We start from the raw sequence: 23,623 nt of genomic DNA on the forward strand, positions 1-23,623 counted from the left end.
GTAGGTGCAGTTAGCTGCCTGCCACATCTCTCAAGTTAAAATGGGAGAGAGAGGGGAAAGGAGAGAGAGAGAGAGGTAAGGTAATGCAATGGGTCTATTGTTGTGTTGGTAAGGTGATGCTTCGAACTCCATACTTCTATGCGTGACTCTTAACGGTTCCACATTTTGGAGCGTAATGGTCGGAGCCATGGTTTTTAAAACCGACCCGGTGACCGAACCGGTCAGGGGTCCAGTTACCCATTTGACCCTAACAGTCGGCCTGTTCCAACAAAAAAATAAAAAATATTTGAAAAATGGTCAAACCTGATTGAATGGTTAACCAGCTGGTTCAGTGGTTTGTTGATCAAAATCAACGGTTTTGGGGGAAAACGAAACCAGTCAGGTGACCGGTTCCTGGTTTTTTTGGTCTGACCATCCAGTCTGGTCCTATTTTGAAAACCATGGTCGGAGCGGCTTGAGCCTCTAGAGTTGCCATCGGAATTATTGCTGCTGAGGTCTAAACTCCAAATGCTGATTTATAGCGGTTTGTAGTTTTGCACCAATGTCTGGAGAGCTGGATCGGACGTCGTTGATGGTCCCTGGTCAGGGTTGATTGGTTCGACTGTGATTACTATGGTCGTCTCTTTCTGTAAGTGCCATTGGGCTGGATCATTGAAAAAGTTTCTGATAAATGACATAAAAATAAAGCAAGAAAGTATCTATAGTTCTACACCATATTAATGGATTTAATTTTTGGAAGGTGAAGCTTAGTCGATTATTGGGCTGATTTTGATGCGTGGAATGAGACTTTCTTAGGAATGGTGTGACATGATCTTCCTATGCATCTCCACACCATTGTAACCGGCATTAGCAGTTGGGGGTCTCATAATTTGCCATGTGTTGTATACTTAGAATATCAGGTCCCACTGTTAAATAGCTCCTAGCTATTGGGGCTTGGGGGTACTCTATATATCAGGCTAGAACTCGATCCGAATTTCAGTTTAAACCGAATTAAGCTAGATCCTTGAATCATGGAATAAGTGTCAAGTTGTAGCCGCCCAAAACCCGTCTACGGATGTGACAAGGAAGCAAGACGTGATATCAGTATAGCATCATCCAGTTGGACCTTTTTAAGGTAAGGAGGCCCATTCTCACATATTCTTTCTGTCTGTACGTATTATTGATTCAATGAACAGTGGGCCGTTTATTGGGAATATCTCTTACACTTATGTAAAATTGATGGAATTCTCGTCACCATTTTTGTAGGGTTTTTTCGGGCCTTGAGGAAATATCGTCTCATGAACAACAGAAAGTATCTGAAGCTCACCAATGGGATAAACGTGAATAAATCAGCCCCAAAAAGTGGGGCATTTATCACATGAAGAGGACTACTACTTCCCCTTTCGTAGGGTACCTTCAGAGTTCAGAAGAGGTGCGTGAAACCAAAGCTTTCTAGTTTCTACAGCTCAAGGGTGACTTGTTGGGTCAAAAGATCAGCTTCCATAAACTGGCACCAGGTGTGGAGAAAAATGCTTGCTTCGACGTCATGCAACATAAACCCAAGACAATTTGTTGGAGTCGGAGCGCTTGCAGCCTCAGACTGTATACTGTGGATGGAGGAAGAACAACTCTAGCTGTGGCGCATCCTATTCAAAATGGGCGATGCTTGCAAAGGACAGTGTCCCTATCAATCCCAATCTTTCAATGCTAAGATGGGCAAGTTGCAAAATTGCTTCTAAAGGGGCCAGGCTGCTGCCACTTGCATTTGGATCAAACTTTTGTGTGCCCATCAAGCTATTGCAAGGCTTTGAAAAGTGAAAATCCATTCTCACACGATTTCTGGATTCGATTTTTTTCAAGGAAAATTATAGTCAGGGTTGTACTTTTAAATTTATGTTGCAGGTTGATTTAGAAACCAACAAAACTCTTACAACGGACACATTTCAAATTAATGTTATGGAAGAAGATTCTACATCAAAACTATCAAAACTGTGAGACAAGCTAGAAAAACTTTATTTAGGAAAAAGTAAACTACAAATTTATATTTGAAGTGACAATTGTACACCTAAGTTTGTTTAACAATGTTTAATGCCAAGGTGGAGAAAGAAGACAGGCCCTTTTACTTTTTACCTTACTTTCTTATTTGTACGAAAGGAAAGTTGTCTGATAGGGGATCTAAGAGAAGGGCAAAGTACAATGTTACAGATGCAAGGAATTTGACCGCATTAAGAGAGATTATCTTACACAAAAAAAAAATAATGGGGATGAATTTGGAAGCGTTGCAATTGCATCAGATGATTTCAAAGACGTTCTCATAGTCTCCGAAGGTATGTACAATTTTTCTCTAAATAATTAGATTTTAGATTCTCTGTGTTCTATATATATTTATTCCAAGAGAAAATATTTTTGTACATTCCAATAGAGGAAAATGGGTGATCAATCTATGTAAAACATCACATATATTGGGATGGTGAAAATCAGCATTTGATGGAATGCTTCGCACTTTGGGTGGTGTGGCGTATGTAAGAATCTAATATACTTAGTCGATTGGATTGTTGAAAGGTATATGCTAGAGTTGTGTCTTATTTTTTCACTATTTGATTATGTTTTAATCTAACAATTAGTGCGGTTCTTCTTTTAAGTTAAGGAAGGTTTTACATATAAAAAGGTCTCTTTTGTATATAGAGTTTAAATAAGTGAGAAAAAAGTTTACTCTTTTTCTTGTTAAAGAAGAAAAAACTAGAGGTAGAGAGAAAGATGGTGTTTTCGGTGCAAGACTGGAGTGTTTCTCTTGTCTTTTGTTTATTCAGGTTGAGAGAGAGGAAAGAGCAAATAGGTGTATAAGGGCTAAGGGTTAGTTTGAGTTGCAAGCTACAAGGTAACCTATATTGTTTCTCATTTTTTTTTTTTTATAATTAAGAACAGTTTTCGTCTCTCTCATAGATATAGATAATAAAGTCGAACCACATAAATCCTTTTTGTTCTTGGTAGTACTTGTTTTTATTTGTTTTTGCTTGGATTTCGTTATTTTGTTATTATATTAGTTTTTTTTTTTTTTGCTTAATATCTTATGGGCGATTGTTGTGAGGCCCCAACAAGAAAAGTCTCAATATAACGTTGAAAGGGATGTGAGGACAATGAGGACGGATTTTGTGAAGACTAAATCCAAACCCGAAGCTTATTTGTTTATTGCTTATTCCAATGCCATTAGGCAGAGCGCCACATAGGTCATGAAGCTTAAAATGCTTGATGGCGACTATGGCTTATGTGGGGAGGAAAAGGATTTTAATCATATATTTAGAAATTGCATAATTGCGAAGCAAACTTGGATGGCGCATACTTTTAATTTTAGAGGGATAGAAGACCAAAACTCTTCACTAAGAGAATGGTGGTTCAATATAAATAGAGAGCCATGAAATGAGGATGAAACATGTATCCATCCTTTGGTAGCTTTGGAAAAATAAGAAATCAAAGAATCTTTAATAACACATCTACCCCTACCTATATGATCATAGAAAGGGCCCTAAACTCTTTCATGGAATACCATGATGCTATCAATAATCAATTAGCCTAATGAGGAGAAAAATTCTAAGACTTGGAAGCACATTAGGTGGAACTTACTTACGATTGGAACGATAAGGGGAACTGATCGATGTAAAAGCTTATAATCTTGGTGTAGCAACTATTGATTTGGCCAAAGCATAGGTTACATGGGAAGCCCATAACCTAGTTCTAAATTTGAAAGACTCAAAGCTTGTGATTGCTTGCCTGCAACAAGTGAAAATCCTGCCTTGGAACCTCAAAAAAGCATCATTCATGATTGTATGGGGAATGAAGGAGTTGTTCAAGAATGGCTAGTTTACAGGCATGTCTTCCATGAGGTGAATCAAGCTTGACTGCTTTGCTCATGAAGCCTAGTCAATTATGCATGGTGTGGTATCTATTCTTTTTTGTAAGCTTTCTTGGCATTTGTTCTAGTGATTTGTGGGGATGTGCTACCCCTTTTGCTCTTTTGCCGGGAAGGGGATCTGCTCCTCATACATGAGCACCTCATAGGCACATTCACCGTGCATTGAGAACATCTCTCGTCCATAATAAATTATAAGTGTGAGGTCGGTGTGAGGAGCAGATCTGATCTCCTTTTTGCATGCTTATGTGGAATAAAAACATAAATAATTTCTCAAAAAATTACCACAGTACCAAACACCACTTAAGGAGCGGTTAAGAGTCGAATTGGCATTTTGGACCGAATTAAGATGATGCACTCTTTCCTGATCTAACGGTTAAAAATTGCTGATTACATGTGGGTCTCATCGTAGATTCGGTATCCAAACAACCCTTGCCAACTTGGATTCTTCTCATAAGAGAAGAAACTATGGAAGGGAGACAAGGGAGGGGCTACTAAAGCAGAAAAATACCAATCCGACGTGTGTAGTAATCTCATGCGCAATGGACGGCTCAGATGCTAGAGAGGGGCCTTACGTGATTATGGTGAGGGCGACGTAGCACCATTCTCCCCCACGTACCACCCCGCGTTCGGAAAGGGAAAATTTGCTGTTGCATTGCTGCCATGCCTCTACGAAGGAGAGATGGAACGAAAATTTGTCTGGGGGAGAAGGAGCAGGGAGAGAAAGAGCGCTGCTTTGCTGTTTCAGACAGGAGGTTATGATCGGTTCAGGGGCACATCTGTATTCGTTCCTTAATTAGTGATAGGGTTTCTTCTCGCCTCTTCATGGATCTTAATTTCGCGAGAATAAAACCAGGAAGGAATTGCGTTTGAAGGTATTATTAGATTCTTTTCTTTTTTATTTTTTTAGGGTTTCAATTTGTATTTCGGCGTACCTTGCATTAATCATGGTTCGTTTTTAGTTAGGTTTTCTTGTTGTTTTTTGATATTATGATTATGATTGATTTTGGATGAATTTCGTAAATGTTTGTCGTATGGCATGCATTCCCCAATCTTCTATTGTTTCTGGTGACATAATCTTTTGTTTTAGTGGTGACATTTGCGTCAATGTTTGGGTTTTGAGATGTCATTCGAACGATAAATTTTTAGGGTGTATGGGAATTTAAATTCTGCAGTCGAGTCCGTGAATGCATCAATGCACGTGCCTTTCCACGTATTGGCATGAATCCCCTACCTTGCAAGCCTAATGGTTTACAACTTATTCTCCCATAAAAATGTGTTTTTCAAGTAACGCCCTTTTGATCTATGTTGGAATATCTTTCCTCTGTGTTGGTTGGAACCTTAGCCGTAGGACGTTATAGTGCCAAAACTATTTAAATTTGAAAGCTGTGCTGTTTCTCGAATAAATGTAGTTTCTAATTAATTTTGTTAAGATCATTTCGTCCTTCTGTAGTTTCGGATATTGGCTTTGGTCAGTATGGAGGGGGTGGAAGAGAGCTCAGGCCATCCCGAGCCTCCAGACCCTGATGCTATTGAAATTGATCCAACTAATCGATATATCCGGGTAAAACATTGGATGTCTTGTTGATAATTTAAATCTTTGGGTTTTTTGTTTTCTAATTAATTGGTTTTATGTTCTAACAGTATAAAGAAGTTTTGGGGAAAGGAGCTTACAAGACTGTGTATCCTTTAAATAGTCTATTTTGAAAAATATTTGATGGTTATCTCAAACTTATCTAAGCTTGTCCGTGTATTTTCATTCCTCATCATTAGTGTCTTATCCCATCTACTACATGCATTCCTTAATTTTATTATAATTATAGCTACAAGGCGTTTGATGAAGTTGATGGAATTGAAGTAGCTTGGAATCAAGTTCGGATTGATGATGTGTTACAGTCACCAGAAGACTTGGAAAGGCTTTACTCTGAAGTACACCTCTTGAAATCTCTGAAACATAACAACATAATAAGATTTTACAATTCATGGATTGATGACCGGAATAAGACCATCAATATTATTACTGAATTGTTTACCTCGGGTAGCTTAAGACAGTAAGTTTTTCTTCATATGATATTTTGGTTTTTTTTATGGAAAATTAGTGCTGTTGTTAATTTAATGTGATGCTTGACTTAGGTACCGCAAGAAACACAAAAAGGTTGATATGAAGGCAGTGAAGGGGTGGGCAAGACAGATTTTGACAGGTTTGAGCTATTTACATGGCCATGAGCCACCTATCATACATAGGGATCTGAAGTGTGATAATATCTTTATTAATGGTAACCATGGCGAAGTTAAGATTGGAGATCTGGGATTGGCAACTGTGATGCAACATGCTAATGCACGAAGTGTGATTGGTATGATCTTTTTTCCCTGTTTTCAATTGATCATTGTTAATCTGTAAATGGTTGCAGAAGAAAACTAAGATTTTGGACATATTAACATATAAGGTTTCCTCCTATGTCTTACATTTGATGGTTAAGAGAATACCTCTTTTTGTTCTTTCTTTGGGTATTAGTTTATTTTTATCTCATTCAAAGTAACATGCAGAAGTGGTCTTTGCAGGAACACCTGAGTTTATGGCACCTGAGCTTTATGAAGAAGATTACAATGAGTTGGTCGATATATATTCTTTTGGGATGTGTATGTTAGAGATGGTTACCTTCGAATATCCTTACAGTGAATGTAAAAACTCTGCTCAAATATATAAGAAAGTGTCATCTGTAAGTCGGCATAGTAGAAACTTTATATTTTCCAATAGCCTATGATTTACCACTAAAATTAGTTAGTTAATTTATCTCTAAATAATTTTGTAGGGAATAAAACCTGCTTCCCTCTCTAAGGTGAAAGATCCAGAAATGAAATTGTTTATAGAGAAGTGTTTGGTTCCGGCAGCTCAAAGATTGCCGGCAAAAGTGCTCTTGAAAGATCCATTTCTTCAAGTGGATGGTTTTGCCAGGAATTCTCCATTACTACTTCCTGATATTGTTCCACCCAGATCAGGGGCATTTGGGGATCGTTGTGTGCTCTCGGTGGAGCCTACTAGTATGCAGAAATCACCTCTTCCCATGGAGGTGGATGCTGATGATATTGGTGAACCACCTGTCATCACATTTATTGAGAATTCTGTTGATGGGGGTTCTCATAGTCCATGTCTGGAGGTTCAAAGGACAAATAGGGGCAATTATTTCAAGTTGAAAGGAGAGAGGAGTGATGAGAACTCTGTATCACTAATCCTAAGGATTGCAGATCAGAGTGGTGAACATAAGGGTAAGGATATTCTTTGGTATTCATGTTCACTCTAAGTGTTCATGTTCTTAGGTATTTAGGTGGACACTTAATTTTTCTGCTCTTAATGCAGGGCGAGTGAGGAATATACATTTCCTATTTTATCTCAACAGCGACACAGCCCTTTCAGTTTCTAGTGAAATGGTTGAGCAATTGGAACTAGCTGATCAGAATGTTATGTTTATAGCTGAGTTGATTGATTTGTTGTTGATAAACTTGATACCCAATTGGAAACCATGTGTTCCTGTTGATCAGCTGGTTCCTCCAAACGGGACCCAAAACCCAGAAGACCATAGCAAGGATCAATTACTTGAATATGGACAAAGCTCAGCTGGATCATTCCAAAATGGTCTGGTAGTTCCCAACCTATTGAGCCTACCATCTTTCCGCGATTCTTTTTTTGTCAAAGGATCTACTCAGCCAATGCATGAAGTTCATGACCATGGAAATCTTGATGAAACCATGTCTCATGCTGATTTTGGCTTCCAAAATTCACCCATGGCAGATGACCGAAGTTCTGGGGTTTCATTTATTTCTGCATTCTCTACTGAAGGAAATGGAAAGAATTGCTCCTTCACAAGGTGCATGACTGCAGAGTCTGGGTTTATGGATTTTACTGAATATGAGATGAAAAGAGAAGTTCTAGAATCTCTTTCTGGAGTTGAAATAGGTCCACCTCTTGATGACAAAACTGCTATCAACACAGGCAGCGATAACTTGCCAACCTTTTCGAGTAATCCAAGCAATTCTTCCTCAGCGGTTTTAGCTGATGACGATGATGATGAGGAAATAAGAATGGAGTTGGAGGTGATCGAATTGCAATACCAGGAAGCAATAAAGGACATATCTAAGAAAAGGCTTGAGGCTATTATGGAGGCTAGAAAGAGGTTGTCACAGAAGAAGATAGCATCAATTGAATGATCTGATACTTTAGTTATTTGTTTTGTTGTTCTTCCTTTCAAATGTAGAAAACCCGTTCATGGAGGAGAGTTTATCTTGTCACAAATTCATATTCCTTCTTGTATATAAATTTCACCTTGAGAAAATCTTAGTGTCTGATTTATTGCACAGAGGATATACTGTGATTAGGATAAGCTGTCGAACCTTCTTTAGGAGAATTAATAGTGTCTTTGAGAACAAAACCTTCTTTCTTCTATGCCATCAATCACTAATAATATGATTTGATCATGTGAAATTCAAATTGTGCCAATAGTGGGTTTGCCATTGGAAATTGGGCCCTTGTCATTTCCTTTTTTTATTCCCCCCCTCCCCCCTTCCCTGAAAAACAATTATTAGGTTTGTGACATGTAAAACATCTGATGAGAAAAACAGATGGAAGTAGAAACTATGACATAAGAAATTCTATCTGACCAGTTTCTTCTTGAAAGGTGGCCCTGTTGGTTTGTACATACTATTTAATTCTCACTTATAATGCTATTTTTATGCTTGAAGGACTCTAGAAGAATAAACTTACAGCTGAGTTGTCAGGATTCAAATGGATCTTTTCCAAGAATGTGGAAGTTGAGTTGTTCTCAAGGACCATGAGGTAAATGCCTACATCAGTTGAGTTAGATGAAAACATTAAAACTTTATATTTGATTCTTTTCTCTTTAGTTGTGCTCATAGAATTCCTCTGAGTTGTGCATATCTAGATGCTATGTGTCACCACCTTGCTAGTTGAATTCTTAGATCCACCTTGCTGTTCTTTTCCATTTCTTTTCTCTGTCACCTGCCTTTAGAATTTTTCAGCCATGGCTATGCTGATGCAAAAAGGATGAGGAAGATGACTGACACTCCAGTAGTGTTTTTGTCCCTTGTCTTCTTGGAAGTGCAAGACATGGTTTGAAAGGTTTGAGAACTCCAAATAGTCTTGGGTGCAACATGCAAGTTGGGACAGAATCAATTCTTAACCATTTATCAACAAAACATGAGGCCATATTCATGGGTACTTCTCTCTTAGATTTTGCAATGTTCATTATTTCATATTTTTGTTACTCTTCTACTTTTCAGTTGTTGCTTCTCATCTCTTTTTTATGATTACCCTGGGTCTAATTTCGTTGATATAGGATCTGGAATAGCTACAGACAGTTTTTTGGTCAGCATGCAACTGCCATTGGAATTTTGTGGGGCCACTGAATGAGTTGATTTTATCTTGCCAATTTCATATGAAAATTTTCAGTATCAAAAGGTATTTATCTTGCTAAGTTTCATATTAAAATTTTCAGCATCAAAAGGTATGTAAAAATCTCTCCCTGGAAATGGTACAGTTTCTTGCATTAATGCAGGTAGGGAATAGATGTTTTAGGGTTACCATGATCAGATATTTCCCAACCCTAGTTGGATTTATATCTTCTCTTTGTCCTTTTTTTCTCTTTTTTTGATCTCATCAAAGGTCCCTGTTGAAGGGGCTAGAAGGGCGAGGGGTAGATGAAAAAGGACGTGTATAAGTTGTGTGAGATGATTTGAGCGCCAATAACTTAACAATGGATATTGGCATTTAACAGAATGGAATGGCGAAACAGGATTCATGTAGCTACCCCATATAGTTGGGCTTGAATAATGATAATGATCAAAGCTCCCAAGTTGTATGGATGCACACAATGTTTCTAATTGAACAGTCACAAGCATTAATATGTTGAATCAATGTTTCTAATTGAACAGTCACAGGCATTAATATATTGAATCAATCTGTTCCTTTACTACCCATCCATCTCTGCAGGATTATTTTACATTTCCTTCCCAAGTTTTCCTATGCTCCTCTATGCCCTTGATGCTCAAAATTTAGTTCAGTGTGCTTTTGTCCTGTTTCAGAACACATCTATTTTAGTTTCTTTTTTTTTTCAGCCAGAAGAAATTCATGTTTAAGTATTTCTTGAATGTGTTGAGATCAATTTGTCTGTCACACAAAATGATGCTGTTTTTTTCCCCTTTAACTTTAGTCAGGATTAGTAGGGGTGTTCACGGTCAGGTAACCGAACCGTGGGCCTTTTTTTTGGACCGAACCGGTAGTCTTTCTTGGCTTATCTGTGAGTATCATGCTTCAAGGTAGTTAAGGAGAATATGTAACAGAAACAGATTTAAGCCACTCAGATATGCAGTGAATGGACAGTGGTTGTAATTGGCAGGTTCTGCCAGGCTGGTTTAGAAAATTCGTACTATGATTTGTCATGGAAATCAAGGCAGCGGTTGTGATTGTTGGGTTCCGCTAGGCTTGCTTTGATAGATTCTACTATGGTTTGTCATGGAAGTGAATCAAGAATCAACTTGGTATGCTGAAAGTTGAGGAGTCAATCTCAGGCTGGGTGCATTTTAGTGGCAGTATCGCTTGCTTCTGTGCTCATAAAGTCATAATTCACTTCTTCCTTTAAATCAGTTAAGAATAAGACAAGGAAATATTGTCACATAGTAACGAAGAAGGGGTTGTACCGGTGTCTTGTTATTTCCCCTTGTTGTAATTGCTCTACTTTCTTTCCATCTCTAACTTACCTATTTCTTAAGGGGTGGCGTATAACTTTTTCTACAAAGCGGCTTTCGTCGTGGGCTTATAATCAATGTTTTAATAAATAACCCGGAACCTTTTTGGCCACCGGTTTTAGGTTGACGGTTCAACTCTCCGGTCTGAATGGGTGGCCCATTCTGATAAAAAACTAAAAATTAAAAACAGTCAAAAACCATTGAACGGGTCGAATGGGTTGATGGTTCAACTGCTTGGGTCAACGATCTTTGGCCATTGACCGAGCTTGGAGTAAAATGGAACCAATTGCTTGGATGGTTCTCGGATTGAATGGTTTGACTGTCTAGTCAACGGCAGTTTGAAAATCATGCTTATAATTGTACTAAATTAACATGAATCTAAAAAAAATTAAACAAAAACCATGGTTTTCAAAACCAGACCAGATCAAACACTTGGACTAGAAAAATTAACCAATTGGGTGATTGGTTCCATTTTACCTTACAACTGTTATTTTGCCAAAAACTGTTGATTTGGTCAGCAAACTGTTAACCTAGGTGGTTGAACTGTTCAAACTGTCCAATGGTTTTGGTTTTTTTTTTTATTTTATTTTATTTTATTTTTTGTCAAAATGGGTTGTTCGTTCGGTTTGAATGATCAAATTGTTTGACCTGGGAACCAAACCCCTGGCCGGTTCATTGTCTGGTTTGATTTTAAAAACCTTGACAAAAACAAAATATATGTTGTATGTAGCATATCAAATCCATTTTCGAAACAAATCATGTTTGATGTTGTCATTCACTGTAATTTTCATTTTAATAAAAACCCCTATAGTTTCATGGATTTATTTGAACTTACCCTATAGTTTCCATTTCACTAAAAAACCCCTCTTATAGTTTGCAACATACTTAACCTTTTATTAAGAAGTGATGTTTGATTTGCCATCTTAAAATAGTAACTCGTCACCTAAACATAGTGAAAAATGTGTATCAGTATATCATTGTTTATTTCAACCTATTTTTTAATTTAATTATCTATTGATTAAATTATTCAAATGAATGTTAGGTCCGAAAACTATCATTTTCTACTTTCTTTTAATGGAAGGTCGATTGAGTAAATTGATTGCAAACTATAGGGATGCTTTAATAAAATGTAAATTACAAATTAGGTTTTAGTAAATTCATGAAACTATAAGGGTGTTTTAGTAAATGACTCTATAAATAAAAAGCAGAATAGAAACACACAAGGACACGGCAACAATTAGGGGTGTCAATGGTATTCAAAAATCTAATTTAGAATTCAATATTCAATATAATCAAATTGAATTTGGATAATTTGAACATCATAATTAGTTGAATCTATATATGACCTAGATTAATTTGATAAATATTTGAATTCGACCAATTTAATTATTATATAATATATATAAATATTTAAGCATTTTTATATAATTTATATATAATTAAATTATATAAATAATTTGTATATTTTTATATTTTGTATAAATAAAATATTTATTATATATATTTATTAAGCAAATTTTCTAATTGGAATTGAATTTAGATATTGCATGTTGAATTCAAATTCAATCCCATTTACACCCCTAACTACAATAACAACACTAGTGAGTAGAGACAATAATGACAACAATAATTTATAGAGCCTAGTAGAAGACCTAATCAACATTATCAATCTAGATATTAGAGTTAGGATCTCCTGCCCACGAGAACTCTGCCCACATTTATTGAAGCCATATATGGAGAACATCTCATCCTCTGCATAGTATTATGTAGGGGGAGATGTTCCCAATTCACGAGGGGGTAGTGTATTGTGGATAGGCATGGGCAGTGTTCTTGTGGGTAGGAGATCCAGAGTCTAGATATTATAGCCATAGCCAACAAACTACTTAAATAGGATTTTTTTTTTATGTTGCCCTACTTGAAGGTTATTGTAAAATCTTGTAAGTTATAACCAACCAATCAATCAGTATCATAAAAGTGGTAATCAATTAGGTAGGGGTACAAATGGATTAGATCATGATCCAATCTGAAATCCGATCCTATTTTGTCAGATTTGGATATACTCCTATTGGATTTTCATATTAGATCGAATTCAAATCATCCACTATCCAATTCAAATAGATCTGGTCCAATCTTACACACACATGTATATATGATAGAAATAATTGAAGAAAATACTTATATACTTTTTTGTTTTTTTACATAAATTAATGTATTTTTTTAATTTCCAAAATTAAATTGAATCAGATCATATTCCAATACCTAAAACGGTTTGAATTCAAATCAGTATTTATAAGATCCGAACATATCTGATCTACTATTGATTCTATCAAATCCGATCCATTTGCAACATGCGGTCAGTTGCTATATATTTGTCAAATTTAATTCACTAGGGTTTTTGATTGGTCAAAACACATCAAGTATCATTTCTTTCTGGTAGCATAGGTTTTTCCACGACGAAACTGAATCAAATTAACGGATTGGTTCAAACTTCAAACAATTCCCAAATGGATATAATTAATAAATGAATCATATCCTCAAATCTGATTATTACTAATACCGTTGCTGAAAAATATACAAATCTAACTTAGGCCATATTTGTTGGGGCTTAGAAGCCAAAAGCACCCCAAAAAAAATATTTGGCGAAAAAGCAGCATCAAATCTAAAACCCTTATACCATCTTCTTCCTTACTTTTTCCTTCTATGTTCACTTCTCACCACTTGCAGCGGTGGTGACCTACTTGATTGAATATTGATTCCCACCACTCTATCAATCCCTTATTTTTTATTTTTTCCTTTTATTTTGTTTGTTTTGAATCAAATGCCTTCAACAGTGGTTTTTGCGACAAACTAAGTGGCAAAAATCTTGTTTTAAACCAAGCATTATTGTGAGTGAAATAAGTGTTTTTTTTTCATGAGAAAAAGCACCCCAAAAAACACCTTACCATGTGGATTTAATCACGTCACGTTTAAAGACAAAAAGTCCCACCAAATGCAGCCTTAATATAATAGGATTAAATTTGACCTGTTTGAGTAAAGGTGTAAATCAGGCCATGTTGGGACGGTACGAAATGACCCGTGCAAAGTGTCATGCTTCCCTCCCCTGGGATACTTCGGGGGGTTGAACCGGTAATGACCCACAGCCCGAACCCATGTGGGCCCGTTTCAAGCCAGGTCAGGCCATAGGCATGGGCCTACCTTGTGTTAGGTAGTGCTATAGGTCGGGCCTTGCGCCTGGGATGAATCAAGCCAAATTGTTTTTTTGGACATTTTGATATTTTTTTATTTTTTTTGCAAAGTAAACACTAAAATTAAAATACTTCACTTTCCTTTGAGCTTTGAAAACAAATTGGAAAATAAAAAATCTAACAAATAAATGAAAAAAATACTTAAATACTTAACAAAATACAAATTAGACAACAAATTGGAAAGAATAGGAATTTTATTTCTTGAATTTGAACAATACAATGGTCAATGGATGAATGAAAATATAGAAAATAGAATAAAATATAAACAAATATAATACAATTATAAATTAAAAATAAAAAATTACATTGTTGAAAAAATAACAACTAATTTTAATAAAATTGAAAAAAAAAATACAATAATTGAAATATTAAGTATACAAAAAATATATTGGCTTCACCATTTTTCTTCAAGTTCCACCTCCACCTGCATCTTTATCTCCTTGATTTTCATCATCTACTTCAGGTGAAACATCATGTGTTGTGTCATGCCCTCCTTTTTCTTGTAATCTATCATCAACATTCAATCAATCATTAAGACAGATGCACATCTCCAGACTTTTATCATTTATGCAACTTCTTTTGTAAATAAGACTCAATGGAATTGTAAACATCGGAGGGATTAGTATATCACGTGACATCGTGGCAAGGATTGGATAGTTTTTTTTTATGTCCTCTCCACCAAGCTAAAATATCAAAATTATCCCATTCTTCTGAGTCGAAGGAATCAATTAAAGTAAAAAAACTTGCTTGTAAATAAAAATTAAGCTCAGTACATGAACTCGTTGATGAAATGGTAGTAAATTTGTACCTCTTATTTATTAGAGATCCAATTCTGTCTTTTCCACCATTGGAACTAGTTGTTTCAGAAGTGAAACTTGCACTTGTACAAGATTTTCTATGCCCTACCACTTGAGATTCATATAAACTATATATTTCAAATAATAAACTATTAACTTCATTTTAATTTTCAATTTTGATATTCATATTTTTATAATATGATTCAAATAAAACTTCTAAACCATTTTTCCTAATCCTAAGATATAATTTTGTAGCTAAGCAATAAAGGGGGTAAATTTTCTCCCAATATTTTTAAATTTATTTTTCATTATTTAAATAATACTTTAAAAGTGTGGATTTTTCCTATATTTTGCAAAATATTCACTAATCATAAATAATTGATTAACTAAAAGACAACTAATTGAATAATAAACACCTGAAAATTCATTAGTTGCACCATAAAAAATTTGTAAAAAATCTTTTATACAAATTGTCATTTCCTAGTCTTCATCAAGTATAATACAACGTGGAATTTTTGCATTATAAAAATTAGTAAGAACATGTTTATAAGCAATACAACTTTCTAAAATAGAATGGGTAGAATTCCTTCTATGTTGAACATCTAATACAAAATATTTATATTTTAAACCATAATTTTGACATAAAATATTTAAATTCTTGTTTTATTGCTCTATAACTTTTAATATATGTTATACAATTTATAATTTTAAAAATATGATGAGAAATAATATTTAAAACATATTGAATACATAAACTTAAAGATGTAACATGCACATCTAATATGAAATAATTTACCATTAAAACATGGTTTTAGTTGAAATTTTAAAATATTTATTGTTGAATCATTATTACTAGCATTATCAAAATTAATAGAAAAAAATTTATTTTCAATTCCATAAATATGTAAAGTATTTAAAATACTTGTAGCAATAATTGGGCCAGTATGTGGCCATTCAAACTTAGTAAAACTTAAAATTCTTTTATGTAAAAACCATATTTTTTATCAATAAAATGATTGCTAACACAAATATAACTTATATTGAATTTAGATGTCCAAACATCAAAAGTAATTGCAACTTTAGAATTATGTTTAGATAACATAGAAATTAAATTTTGTTTATATGAATACAAAAATTTTAAAGCATTTGTTCTAATAGTATTTTTAGAAACTTTTTTAAAATGTGGGTTTATAGATTTACATAAAAACTTATCAAGTTTAGTATATTCAACTAATAAAAATGGATATTCAACATTCACAATATATTTTGCTAGCTCTTGCCTCATTCTTTCTTGGGAATATTTAAAAGTATAAAAAATCTCACTTCTTATTTGTGCTTATGATGTTTCTTTCCCTTCTTCTTTCACCACGTGGTGTTTCAAATGTCTACTCAAGTGGCCAATACTACCACTACTAAAGTAGCTAAAGTCACTCATACATTTTTAACAAACGACTCTCTTTCCCTTTCCTTCAATCTCCTATATTTTAAATAATGTTCAAATCGAGCTAATCAACCTAGTGTTCTCCTTTTTCTTTCCCCTACCTCTAATAGTAGTACCAGGGGTCGGAACATCAGCAATATCAACAACATCCATATCAGTGCTAACTATATAATATTGTGACTGAACATTGACATCATCAACATTGACCACATTAGGGAATTGGTGTCAAGAGCGAGAGGAAGAGCTGGCTATTTTTTTCAATTATAAAAAATAAGAAATAATTGAATTGTACTTACCTAGATTGTCGATTTAGAATATCAACTTGATTTCAACAGTTGAAGACTCCAAGTCTCCTAAATTGCTAAGTTTTGATATACGAGCAAGCCTTCTTTTTGTTAAAACTTGAATCAAGTTGAGAATTAGGGGTTGTTTGGCATCGTTGTCGTTTCCTAGAGCAACGGTGCCACATCGAAAAATGGGCATTTGTTTGGAACCGTTTTTCCATAGAAAATGATGCTCCAAGCCACACATCAGAAATCGGGAAGCCATGGCTTGGAGCAACGCCAAATTTGGCGTTTCCTGGAGCTGCAGCTCATTGCTGCCAATAGGGCAGTGATGTGGCACTGATGTGTTATTGGATAATGGGTACCAGTTTGAAAATGTTTCCTGAAGCAATGGTACCAAACAAAAAAAGTCGTTGTTGCTCCAGGAAATGTCCTACCTGGCAGCAACGAGTCTAAACAAAAATAAAGACATCATTTTCTGAGAAAATGGTGCTGCAACTACAACATCAATGCCAAACATATACTTAGAGAGTAGAGAAAGTATGAGATTATGAGAGCATATGTGAGAGTATGATGTATGAGACTATGAAAGTATGGGAATTGGTGTGATGAGAATAGTGGAGGATAACTGGATAAGATTATTTATAGGAATTGAAAATAATTCAATTCCCTAAAATACCCTAAAAATTAACAATTTGTTAGTTTTTGGGAGGGGTATTTTTATTATTATAATGTCATTTATCACTTTAACTAAATACCTCCATAAATTAGTTGTTATATAGTTATTGGGAGGCATTATTATCATTTTATCTCCTCAAAGCCAAAATACATAAATACCCCCATATAGCTATTTATAGCTATTCGGGGGATATTTCTGTAACCCCCAAAGTTGAAACTAGCCGTTGGGGGGGGGTCTCCATGTTGTGCTATGCTGGCTCAGCCTATGGACCTAAAACCAAGGTTCAAAGTATCGATATAGGCCGATACGCCGGTATTGGCCTTTATCGGTGCCTTTTGGGGGGGTGTGTATGTGTGTGTGTTTCATTTATGGTTCAAAGGATTCGGTTTAAGGCCCAACTCCCCTCTAAACCATGGTCTGACCTGAAATATCCCCTATAGGAGCATATCAGGAAGGCCACGATATAGATTGGCAAAAAGTTGACCCAACCCAACCCAACCCGAAAAAAATAGTGTTAGGGTATCATATTAAACTACCTGAATGTGAGAATGACCCGACCGACCCAACCCGAAAAAAAATTTGGGTTAGGTTGGGTTGGGTCATGGGTTAACCCATTGACTCGATTGTTAGGTCTAATTGGGACTATTTATGCATTGTAGAAGTTTCCACTCTTTAATTTTTTGGGTAAATTACAAAGATCCCCCTGTACTATGGGGTCTATGACAAAGACCCCCTTGTTCTTTGTTTTGCGACAAAGACCCCCTTGTACTATGACCGTGAGACAAAGACCCCTTTCCGTTAGCCTTCCATCCAAAAAGGCAGTTACAATATTTTTTAATCCCCATACTACCTTTATAAATATTGTTCATTTTCCACGACCTTCCCTCACATTTCTCTCTCTATCTCTCTCTCCCCCGATCTCTCTTTTCATCTTTGTCTGTCAATCAAATTAGATTGGCTGTGAAATGAAATGAAACGTTCTTTTGATTGGAAATTGTACAAGCTTAGAAAAAATAAATAACAGAGAATAATATTTTGGATGTATACGATTATGAGGGAACCCTACAACCACCAAAAATATATAAAAAGAAGGAACAAAGACAATTTACATGACTTCTTCTAATTTCGCAATCACAATGCAGCCTATTTTAATTCTAGGGATTTAAAGGGAAAGTCTGAAGCATATAAACAAGCAACCAAACTGCGAAAATATCATATCATTATAAGTTGTCATATCATATGTAAGAAAAAGCTTGTATTCTTAATTACAGATAGATCATCGGATAGTTGGTCGTGGTCTTGGTCTTGTTCTTGGTTTCCATGTGGCTCACTATGATAAGAGAAAGAAAAAAAACAAGTTAGGGTTTGTTGAGGTTTTATTAATAGAAAACGAGATGAAAATGTGCATTGTAGATGGTGGCGAACTGTTGATATTGATCGTTATATTATGATGTATGTTGGAGCTCGAGGGCCTGATAGCCCCATCAATTGGTAGACAATGATGAAAAGAGAGATCGGGGGAAAGAGAGAGGGAGTTGAGAGAGGGAGAGAAATGTGAAGAAAGGTCGGGGAAGATGAACAATATTTATAAGGGTAGTATAGGGATTAAAAAAATACTGTAACAACCTTTTTGGACGGAAGGGGGTCTTTGTCACAAACCCCATAGTACATGGGGGGTCTTTGTAATTTACCCTTAATTTTTACTATTTAGCCTTTACTCTTTATTTTATATTTGGCATTTTTCATGTATTTAATCTTTATTTTTTAAAATTTAATTATTTTTTTGTGATAACCCGAATTGACCCATGGGTCAACCCTAACCCGAACAATTAGGGTTAGGGTATAGCATTTGGTAACCCACCCCGAAACTCAACCTGACCCGAAATCACCCCCGAAGTGTCTTGACCCAACCCGAACCCGACTCACCCAACCCAATTGCCAAATCCACCACGATATATATATATATATATATATATATATATATATATATATATATATATATATATATATTAAAACATAGCGGTCAGGAAAAATTATCCTTTTTTGTTTTTTTTATTCCATGTCATTTTTGAAAGAACCAATGAGATGCACTTTCCCAATAACCTAAATAATCTCTTCTCCTAAAATTTATCCTAAACTACCTCCCCCACTTTACCCTAATTATCTCTAATTCCTACTTATCTTCTAAATTATCTCTAATTCTTATTTATCTCCACAATTATCACTAATTTAGTAGAGAGTTTCTCTCATAAGTTATCTTTAATTTCTATTTATCCTCTCCCCTACTTTTTATCTATATATATCTAAAGAAAGTTTTGATTAAAAAATTTAAGAATTATTTAAATATTCTAACAAAATTATATAATAACTTTAGGATATTTATTAAAAACACATAAAATAATTTTATATTTTACAAAATATATCACGAAATTATGTACTAACAATTTAAATTATGTTTTTCCGGATTATCAATTTAAATGCTTTTCAAATATTTAATAGTATGTAAGAACGTTAAATAAATAAAATTCAAATAACAAAAAATTTAAATATTTTATAGATTATTTAAATAACTAAATGTTTATCTTAACTATATTTTAAATAGTTAAAATAACGAAATTATCTAATAAATAATTTTATATTTTTACAAAATATATCAAAAAATTATGTACTAACAATTTAAATTATATTTTTCTTGATCATCACTTTAAATGTTTTTCAAACATTTAATAACATGTAATAGATTTAAATAAATAAAATTCAAAATACAAAAAAAAAATAAATATTTTATAGATTATTTAAATATTTAAATAACTAGAAATTTATCATAACTAGATTTCAAATAGTTAAAATAACAAAATTATATAATAAATTTAAAAAATTTCTTTAAAGAAGAAAAATAATTATAACGTAATATTTAAATTAATAATAATTTAATATATTACAAAATTAATAATGAAATTATGTAATAATAGTATAAATTATGATTTTATGGATAATTAAATTCCATAAATAAATAATATTTTACATATTATTTAAGTATTTAAATAACTGGGTATTTTAAATAACAAAATATTTAACATAACTAGATTTTAAATAGTTAAAGTAAAGAAATTATATAATAAATTTAAAAAATTTCAGAAAAGTAGAAAAATAATTATAACATAATATTGAAATTAATAATAATTTAATATTTTTACATAATATTGTAAATAACTAATTTCATTTATATCAAGTAATAATTCGGGAAAATAACTTTCAAAAAAATATATTTATTAATAATAAATTTAAAATCTTAATCTTTATTTATTGTGTAATTATATATACAAAATTAATATTTATTGTATTTTAGTAATTATTTATTGTTTTTGTGATAAATTTATTTTCAATGATTATGTATAAATTTATTTTGTTTTGTTATTTAATATACAACTTACAATAATTATTAGAGATTAAACTACTATTAGTGAAATTTTTAAATTTAATTTATTGTATTTTTGTTATAAATTATTGATTAATATTTATTAGAGATTAAACTATTATTTGAGATTATACTATTTATTGACTAAGTAATATATTTTTATTACTTATTGTATTTTTGCAATTATTGTATCTTTTTCATTATCAAATTTTCAATAATTGTTTATTTTTGCTATCAATTTTCAATAATTATTGGAGATTAAACTATTGTTATTTATCAAATATGAGACTATTAATTTAGTTGAAATTGAGTTTTTATGAATTGGTTCGGTTCGGTTGTAGGCTATTTGGCCAACAAAATTGACCTGGTCAAGTTGGGGAGTTGGGTAGTTAAAAATTTGAAACCGATTGACCTTTTGTGAAAATTGACCCACTCAAATTGTATCGGTTTGGGTCGATTTTTTGGTTTGGTCAGTAAATTCAAAAGATTAACTTAAAAATTAAATTAAATTTTAAAAATTATAGTGAAATTATTAAAAAATAAATTTAAAAGTTAGATTTATGATATAAAACATTTTAGACTAAAAAAATGAGAAATTTCCCACTTTTCCATATTAAAAATTATATTTAAAATATAAAATATCAATATATATCCATGGTTAGGTCGTTCGATTTTGGTTGGCTTACAAATGGCCAAAGTGAAATTTCCATTTTAGACTACCTTATAGTTTTCATTTTATTAAAACATCCCATATATTTTACAACTTATTTACTTAATCAACCTTTCATTAAAGAGTGTTTGTTTTTCCATTAGGCCCATGATTTTTATTCCAAAAATACACTTAACACTTTTTTTTTTGTATAGAAAACAAAATTAACCAAATATAGCAAATAGAGTGGTTGTTCGTGTCTTATAAAAGGAAAAAATGATATTTTTATTTATATTTTATTTTGATTAAATTTATTTAAATGAACATTATGATCAACACTATCATTTTCCACTATTATCTAATGAAAGATTGATTAAATCCATTGTAAATTATAAGTGGTGTTTTAATAAAATTGTAACTATATGATAGATTTTAGTAAATCCATGAAACTATAAAAAGTATTTTAGCTAATGACCCTTTCTATTATTCAACTTTCGCTTAATAAATCCCACGCACCACACAGGTCTCGGCTAGTAATATTTTAAACCTTGCCTAAAACCCCAAACCCAACATGACCCACTGTGTCGTGCCATAGCATGACCCGTGAACCGTCATGCCTGACCGCGGATGGCATGTCCCAATTTACACCTCTACGTTTCTACGTTTTAGCCACAAGACTTGGTACATGACCTTTTGTCAGTGGCATGGTGCCCAATAGCATAGTACACTATGCCTCAAAGTTCAAATTTCAAAAAGACTGATCTAAGCGTAATTTTAACAAACACGAGGGACAATTTAGAATTTTAGTTATGAATTTTCCCTTGCAGGTACCTAAAACCATTATGGCGGGAGCTTCATGCTTGATTTTTTTTTTTCGCACGAAGCAAAACAAAACCTCTCCAGTTCTGTTATGGGCTTGAGAGTCAAGATGAAAAATTTGAGGCTTTAGCAACCATATCTACTACTTTCTTGCTTTATAACTTTTAATATATTTATACAATTTATAATTTTAAAAATATGATGAAAAATAATATTTAAAAGATATTGAATACATAAAGTGAAGATGTAACATGCATATCTAATATGAAGTAATTTACCATTGAAACATGGTTTTAATTGAAATTTTAAAATATTCATTGTTGAATCATTATTACTAACATTATCAAAGCTAATACAAAAAAAGTTTATTTTCAATTTCATAAATATGTATAGTATCTAAAATACTTGTAGCAATAATTGGGTCAGTATGTGGCCATTCAAGCTTAGTAAAACTTAAAATTATTTTATGTAAAAATCTTTTTTTTATCAATAAAATGACTAGTAATACAAATATAACTTATATTAAATTTAGATGTCCAAACATCAAAAGTAATTGCAACTTTAGAATTAAATTTAGATAACATAGAAATTAAATATTGTTTATATGAATATATATTTTTTAAAGCATTTGTTCTAATAGTATTTTTAGAAACTTTTTTTTTAAATGTGGGTTTATAAATATACATAAAAGTTTTTCAAGTTTAGTATCTTTGACTAATAAAAATGGATGTTCAACATTCACAATATATTTTGCTAATTCTTGCCTCATTCTTTTTTGAGAATATTTAAAAGTATAAAAAATCTCACTTCTTATTTGTGTTTATGATGTTTCTTTCCCTTCTTCTTTCATCACGTGGTGTTTCAAATGTCACTCCTACATTTTTAACAAACGACTTTCTTTCCCTTTCCTTTAATATTCTCTATTTTAAGTAATGTCCAAACCGAGCTAATCAACATAGTGTTCTCCTTTTCTTTCCCTACCTTTACTAGTAGTACTAGGGCTGGGAACATCAACAATATCAACACCATCCATATTAATGCTAACACTATAATATTGCAACTGAACATCAATATCATCAACATTGACCACGTTGGAGAATTGGTGTCGAGAGCGAGAGTAAGAGCTAACCATTTTTTTAATTATAAAAAAAATTATTTAATTACACTTACCCGAATTGTCGATTCAGAATATCAACTTGGTTTCAACGGTTGAAGCCTCAAAGTTTCCTAAATTGCTAACTTGAGATATATGAGCAAGTCTTCTTTTCTGTTAAAACTTGAATCAAGTTCTAAATTAGAGAGTAGAGAAAGTATGCGACCATGAGAGTATATGTGAGAGTATGATGTATGAGACTATGAAAGTATTAGAATTGGCATGATGAGAATTGTGGAGGATAACTAGATAAGGCTATTTATAGGAATTGAAAGTAATTTAATTCCCCAAAATACCCTAAAAATTAACAAATTGTTAGTTATTGGGATGGGTATTTTGTTTATTATAAAATCATTTATCACTTTACCTAAATACCCCTAAACTAGTTGTTATATAATTATTAGGGGGACATTATTGTCATTTTATCTCCCTAAAGCCAAAATACATAAATACCCCTATAACTATTTCTAGCTATTCGGGGGATATTTCTATA

At 33.1% G+C, this 23,623-nt stretch overlaps 1 protein-coding gene and 1 long non-coding RNA gene across 7 annotated transcripts; both read left to right on the forward strand.

Annotated features, from left to right (window-relative positions):
- Positions 1 to 166: 166 nt before the first annotated feature.
- Positions 167 to 2,108, forward strand: LOC148851638 (uncharacterized). The gene is made up of 3 exons (XR_016099329.1): positions 167 to 628; positions 746 to 1,114; positions 1,246 to 2,108. It is a non-coding gene; the product is annotated as an uncharacterized LOC148851638 (long non-coding RNA).
- A 2,381-nt stretch (positions 2,109 to 4,489) lies between these two features.
- WNK6 (WNK family serine/threonine-protein kinase 6) lies at positions 4,490 to 9,831 on the forward strand. Of its 6 annotated transcripts, none has more exons than XR_016099327.1 (11): positions 4,490 to 4,761; positions 5,340 to 5,450; positions 5,531 to 5,568; positions 5,710 to 5,937; positions 6,020 to 6,240; positions 6,449 to 6,606; positions 6,700 to 7,153; positions 7,245 to 8,058; positions 8,624 to 8,717; positions 8,921 to 9,116; positions 9,238 to 9,831. XR_016099327.1 is itself a non-coding variant. In XM_088945158.1 (8 exons), exons 2-8 carry the CDS (start codon positions 5,364 to 5,366, stop codon positions 8,090 to 8,092), a joined length of 2,034 nt encoding a protein of 677 aa, XP_088801284.1. In that variant the 5' UTR covers positions 4,490 to 4,761; positions 5,340 to 5,363; the 3' UTR covers positions 8,093 to 8,395. The 6 variants fall into 6 exon arrangements, 3 of the variants coding, with proteins under 3 accessions (XP_088801284.1, XP_088801287.1, XP_088801286.1); XR_016099328.1 differs by having other exon boundaries at positions 8,974 to 9,116; XR_016099326.1 differs by having other exon boundaries at positions 8,624 to 9,116.
- Positions 9,832 to 23,623: the final 13,792 nt, after the last annotated feature.

This window comes from Nelumbo lutea, chromosome 5 (genome assembly GCF_056320005.1).
Source record: "Nelumbo lutea isolate HS-2025 chromosome 5, American lotus-T2T, whole genome shotgun sequence".
Classification (NCBI taxonomy): Eukaryota; Viridiplantae; Streptophyta; class Magnoliopsida; order Proteales; family Nelumbonaceae; genus Nelumbo; species Nelumbo lutea.

Excerpts from the sequence above, each read along its gene's own strand:
- WNK6 (XM_088945158.1), top strand. The coding sequence starts at position 5,364 with ATGGAGGGGGTGGAAGAGAGCTCAGGCCATCCCGAGCCTCCAGACCCT. Across the intron at positions 5,569-5,709 it reads AAAGGAGCTTACAAGACTGT|CTACAAGGCGTTTGATGAAG; the intron begins GTATCCTTTAAA and ends TTATAATTATAG. Across the intron at positions 7,154-7,244 it reads TCAGAGTGGTGAACATAAGG|GGCGAGTGAGGAATATACAT; the intron begins GTAAGGATATTC and ends CTCTTAATGCAG.